Here is a 6,000-nt window from a genome sequence, read left to right as displayed (position 1 = left end):
CATTTTTATAAAGCTGTCAAGCTTCATCTTCATCATAAACAACATGAACCTCACATGCTCTTCTGGCAGGCTGCTCTCCTGCTGCAATGAAATACAGACTGTTCTGAGGTTTTCTTCTCCTTGTGTTGTCCCATAATGCACAGATACAACACCACAGCTTTCAAAAGCAAGCCATGATGCTCCTTGCCTGGAGGCAGTAGGGCTTCTGGGCCCATAAGAAGGAAGAATTCCTCTGCAGACCTCCTACCCAACCTTTCAGAACAGGTAGAAATCCCTTTACTTTATTCAGCAATGTTCAACACTAGGTACTAAAGTTAGGTTTGTTGTTGTTACTAGGGGCAGTGCAATTTTAAGACTTGAAAGACACCCAGCACGCCTTCCAACAAGTGGATTTTTCTTCTTGCAAAAAGCAGGCACAGTGAAGTACCAAGACCCACTAAAAGACTGGAAGGGATTTTGTAGTGGAGGATTAAGTTTTCAGATATTTTAACTATCAGAAGAGCAATGAGTCTGAGGTGTTCATGTCTATATCATTTCTCTTGTGTAGGATACAAATTCCACCCAATTCATTGCCTCTTGCAGCTGCAGAGGCATTTTTAGATCCCAGTTTCACACACAGCCCCTTACCTGTGCCTATTTCATTAATCCATCCTCCTGCAGTATCTGTGTACTAACTGATCTTTAATGTACTCAGCCTTCACTGCATCCCCATCTTTGAGGAAAGGGAGCAAAGACACAGAAAGTGAGAAGTCCCAGATGACAGAGGAGGTCTTTGATGGATAAGCAGTGTGTTGGCCCCAGGCAGGTCTCCAAATCTTTGAGCCAACCCTCTCCTACCTGAAAGCAAAGATGGGGGCACATGGAAGATGCTGCAATCAGGAGAAGTGGCAAGACCACTGTGCCCTATCTGGCATTGCCAATGCCTAGCAAATATTTTTTGTCCAAGGTTTGTATTCAGGACTTAATATTTAAAACTAGAATACAAGTAAGAGTGATCAGAAAAACAATTAAAAACAGGAGACATCTTATCACTATTTCTGGGACTATGGCAGACTTTTTTTTTTTTCCTAGGGCACAGGGTTCATGTCTATGATTTTTTCTTCAGAGGACTGCAGTGTGAAATACCTGCTCACCCACTGATCTCCCACTTGATTACTGTCAGCTGAGGTAGTGAGATACAGCAATTCAATAGCTTCTATCATAGGCTTTATTTGTACCTTTGACTGCTCTGGTAAGGGTCTCAGAAAATCTGCTCTGGTGCTGGATTTTCTTCCACTTTGTTTTCAGTGTATTTAAGGTAAACAAGAATAAGCACTAGATTAGGATGATGGCAGTAGTTGTCAGAAAAACAGTTTTTTTAGGTTTTCCGTGTGCAGGAGTGCAAAGTCCATCCATTTCACACATTCATAATTTAATAGTAATTAGAAATTCTAAGTAATTGCTCCCTGGACACTAGCTAATCTTCATTAAACATCTAAATACCAGTGACTAAAACTGGGTCAGTGGCCCACAGTGGAGGGAAGGAGCCATGCCAGACTACAGCAGCACAGGATTTGGGCTCCCTGGCTTGGAGAAGGAGGCCATTTGCTGCACACTAAATGCTGCATACAAAGGGTCCCATCCTCTATGCATGGCAGGAGAGCTCCTTCAGTGGCCAAGGACATGTGCTGTGTTGCTAGCAAGGAGACTAGTCCTTCATCTCCAGTGGGACAGCAGGGCTTTTCAGGGAGCGGGGATCTGAGAAGTCATCTGCCTGTGCTGTTCTGCAATTGCCAATGCCAGGGGCTGAGTCCCAAGGCTAAGTGGTCAGAGATACATGCCCACCACATGAAGAATGCCTTGCCAGTGTGAACTGCTGTGTGGTTGAAGGAAAAATCCTGCTTCTGCAGCTCCAGTCCTCTGTCTCCAGGTCCCTGCTAACAGCAGAACAGGGTTTTCTTCCACAATCCACCACAGTAATGTGGTATTTTCCTTCCAAGTCCCATGTCCCATTCTGTTCTCCCTGCATATGCTGCTCTTACTAGCCTTCTGCAGCCCACCTTTAGGTGCTTGCTTTTTTTTTTTTTTTTTTTTTTTTCTTCTGGAAGTAATGAAATTTGTTTCAGAGCATTGACCTCTGCAGACAGTGCTTCAGTCCCTCACTGCTAGAGAGGGTAAATAAAGCTAAAGAGCTTCTGTTCTGCAGCTCTGACAGAGGCAAAATACAGTGGAAACCAGACAGGGTTTATACAACCTGTATGTTTTGTGCCTCCTGCCCCTAACACCTATACTGATGAAGGATATCTCTGGAGCCTCTTTTACTCTGTGCAACTAAACCCATCTAGCCATGCAGCTTCACTATTAATAAACCACGAAATAGACACTCTGAGCCAAGGAGACGTACCTTCAGTGGAACTGCAGAACACTGACATGCAGCAGAACACTCTGGGTCCACAGCATGGACCCTGCCTGTGTGCAGAGGTCCTGCCTGATGGGCTGTCTGGTCCTTTTCCTCCTGACGGACTGATGATGATGACTGATTAGCCACAAAAGCATCAGTCTCTGTTTCAGAAGCAGCAGTAGTCCAGAAAAAGTAAACCTTCTCATGCAAATACAGTGCTGAAGTGGTTTGCAGTAAAGAGCAATAGAAGCAGATGTGGTTCAGCTTGGCTTACTTGTGCATTCGTGTATTAGTGTAAAAAAAAAAAAAAAAAGTCTGCAAGAAGTAGAAATATGCTGCGCTATGTGACAGAGAGGTGAGGGGAAGAAATCTTTGTGACTGTGTGTGCCTCTGTTATTGCATCTATTCACCATGCATCTTTAGATATCCAAGCTGGTAGAACAGCTGTGCAGAGTGGGGAGTGTGTACAGGTCTTTGAAGAAAAAGGTAATGGTGCTACAAGAGGTGCTGTGCTGGGATATGCAGCTTGCATGGCTCGTAATGCATAGCAAGATCTCTTTCATGCCTCCCTACTGTTCATTGCCCCACAGCTGTCCTGGTAAGGCAAAGCATTTTATGAGCCAGTATACTCCAGATAGTCTTATGAGCCCTGAGAGTTCTGCTTCCTAGGTATGAGCAAGGGTCCTTCTGCATGTGTGACCACAACCTCCCCTTTCACAGTGAAGAACATTCCAACTGCTTCTGTATGTGACTGACCTTCAGCACACCCTGCAGCCTTATCAGAGAGGCTGAGGAATGTGGTGATGGATGTAACCGTTAGCCTAAAGGGGCAGTTTCCAAGACACTGGAGAGAAGCTGAGGAGCAGATGTAAGAGGATCGGTGAGAAGAAAGACAGCAAAAAATATCCTGCCTTTCCTCTACCAAACTCCACTAACACGCTCATCTCAGAAAACATTACTATCAGAATGCTTTTTTTGGCACCAGGACAGTATGTCCAGTGTTACTGTGGCCACTCAGCTAAAGAGCAGGCACAGAACAAAGTAAAACTTCAGCAAAAATTTGACTTGCTTCTCAGGAACATGAGACTGTATTGTATTGAGTAAGAACATGGCTTACACACACCACATGGAAGAGACAGAAATTTCTTTCTTACTTAAAAGGAAAACTTTATTTTGATACATTAAAAAATCTATACATTTCTTAGACTAAAATACAGTTTTGCATCAGTATCCTGGCACAATGTCAGTTTACACAGAAAATCTAAGATTAGATCAGCACTGTTAATTTCTTTTCTCTTCCTGCATTCACAGCTTGCAGTATAAAATAGTTTAAGTTCTCAAGACAACAGTGAACAATGTCACATTTACTTTTCCCATTCTCAAAGGAGGTGGCATTCCACTGGAAAAAGGAGCACTTGTTAGTTGATCTCGATTCAATGTAAATCACTAAGCCAGTCCAGGGATTTGATCGCCCTGTTAGAAGTATGAGTAAAGGAGGATGAAAATTTCATTTCCAGATGAAGCTTTGATGGACTATGACAATGCAAGTACTGTCAAGCCTTTAAAATCTCTTCAGAAGATTTTCCTTTTTCCTTAGAGTAGTTTCTGAAATCAGCAACACCATTCATTATATAGAAATAATTATTTTCTACAGGTATAGTATCCCACCTTCATTTTGCTCTGAAGAGCTCCAGAGTAAAATTAAAGTGGGACATGGGAGATGTTGCTGTGAGATGTCTGAATTGGAATGTGAATTTTCTTAACTGCTGTGAAGATCCTGTGGAATATTTTTTATCTGCTCTCCATGGCTCCACCTAACTTCTGGTAGCTGCTTTCTGTTCCTACATTAGAAATAAAACTACCTTTCTGTTGTCTCTTCCCTCACTCTCCTGGGAGACATTATGAAATTGTCTGTGGCGTTGTTTTTCAGATGAGAGGTATTCTCCTGTTTCAGCCTGAGCAGCAGGGAGGGACCCAACTAATACTAACATGGAGGGCACATGGTATTTGAGATTTAAAAAACATGTTTATAGTGGGAACTCCAGTCAGTGCACAATGTCTGCTGGGTTTCATAACTAGTCAGCTTCCTAATTTCACCAAACCTTTCTGAAATAAGCTGCCCTTATTCCCATTAACCCATTTGAGGAATGGTATCCACCTATGGTGCTAGCATAAAACAGGAATGCTGTTAGGTATCTACTTATAAATCACATACTTAGAGAGGCCATAGATGTCTTTAACATTACTGAAATTAGGCTAGTTCTGTTAAAGTCAGCTGGTACTTTTACTCTGAATTTTTGGAACTTTGGTTCTAAGGGGAGTTTCTGTAGAGAAGTACCAAATGCTTGTAACACCAAAGTCAGCTCATCATATTCAAATATGATGGCTTGACCTCAGTGAGACAGGGGAATAGAATCTGATGGGCATTTGCTAGTTTTCTGCTCATTCCATTTTAACAGATATCAAATGAATGCCAGATAGTTTAGCCTCCAAATAGGTATTTTCAGATCGATTCATGCTATCAATTCTCCTTAGAAATATTTTCATAATCCTGGTCTCTGAGGAGCTTTGGCTTGATTGTATCAGATTGCAAGACTCATCACAGCTCCATCCCAGACCAGAAATTTTGCCTTTTATACATGACCCACATCACAGGAGATGAGTTTCATCTTTTCTCTCATCTCTTTAAATATAAAAGAAAAAAAATACCTTGAGAACAGTATTTGCTACAGAACACAAGAAATATAGATTTACTAGTCTCCATAATCTTATTACATGATGGACATAACAGCAGAGATGAAATAGTTGGAAGAGCATTTGAAAATGAAATATTTAGAGTAAACTTTCACCATCCCAACAAAGAAGCTGAAGGCAAGAAATGCTTCAAATAAGCCTGTTGGGTTTAGTGTTGGGAAACACAAGAGTTGTTTTGTTTTCTTTTTCATTTTTTCACAAAGATGAAATAGAATTTCTTTGTTGATAATGTGACACAAGCTGTTCAAGAAACAATGAGCTAGTGATATTTAGATTTAGTAAACGGTATCTGCACAGGCCAAGCGATGATTTAAAAAACAGGAATGCTGTAAGTTATCTACTTATAAATCTTAAGACTGTTTCTTTAAATGACTGTGCCATATTCAATACAGCATGTAATATGCACTCTGAACTAAATGCTCACTAGATGGTGATGAGTATATGTCTGCTACATGCATTTTATTCTGACTCTATAACATACATTCATAGAATACATCATAACCACTCAGAGCAAACCACTAAAGTGCATGCCCTGAGGGCACATTAAGTATATTGTTTCCAACACTGGCTGCTCAATTGCCAGAACACTGATACAGAAAGGGCTCATTTTTGCTTTATATCCCCATTATGTGCTGAAAGTGTAAGAGCTAACATCCCCTGCTCCCTCCATGAAAGGGAGCACTGTGGAGCAGGCTAATTGCCTGCTGCAAAAAAAGCCCTTTCAGAAAGAAGTAACCACCCTGAGAAGATGCTGTACAGAAAATGCAGGGAGCAAGTCTTGGATTAATTATTGGGTAGGTGGGCCTGTGTACTGGGTTAGGCTGGACAGAGTTAATTTCTTTTCAGCAACCTGCAAGATGCTGTGT

At 41.5% G+C, this 6,000-nt stretch overlaps 1 protein-coding gene across 2 annotated transcripts in view; it reads right to left on the bottom strand.

Moving 5' to 3' along the window:
* Positions 1-2,308: 2,308 nt before the first annotated feature.
* Positions 2,309-6,000, bottom strand: part of SLC44A1 (solute carrier family 44 member 1) — a 71,505-nt gene continuing 67,813 nt past the window's right edge. The window contains exon 16 of one of the 2 annotated variants that reach the window (XM_068176499.1): positions 2,309-2,502. In XM_068176499.1, the coding sequence (XP_068032600.1) occupies positions 2,386-2,502 (117 nt within the window). In that variant the 3' untranslated portion in view covers positions 2,309-2,385. Of the gene's footprint in view, positions 2,503-2,808; positions 2,976-6,000 lie in introns of those variants that run through there. The other variant, XM_068176500.1, reaches the window with a different exon arrangement.

This window comes from Anomalospiza imberbis, chromosome Z (genome assembly GCF_031753505.1).
Source record: "Anomalospiza imberbis isolate Cuckoo-Finch-1a 21T00152 chromosome Z, ASM3175350v1, whole genome shotgun sequence".
In the NCBI taxonomy this organism is placed as follows: domain Eukaryota; kingdom Metazoa; phylum Chordata; class Aves; order Passeriformes; family Viduidae; genus Anomalospiza; species Anomalospiza imberbis.
This window is presented reverse-complemented; position numbering and strand designations above follow the sequence as displayed.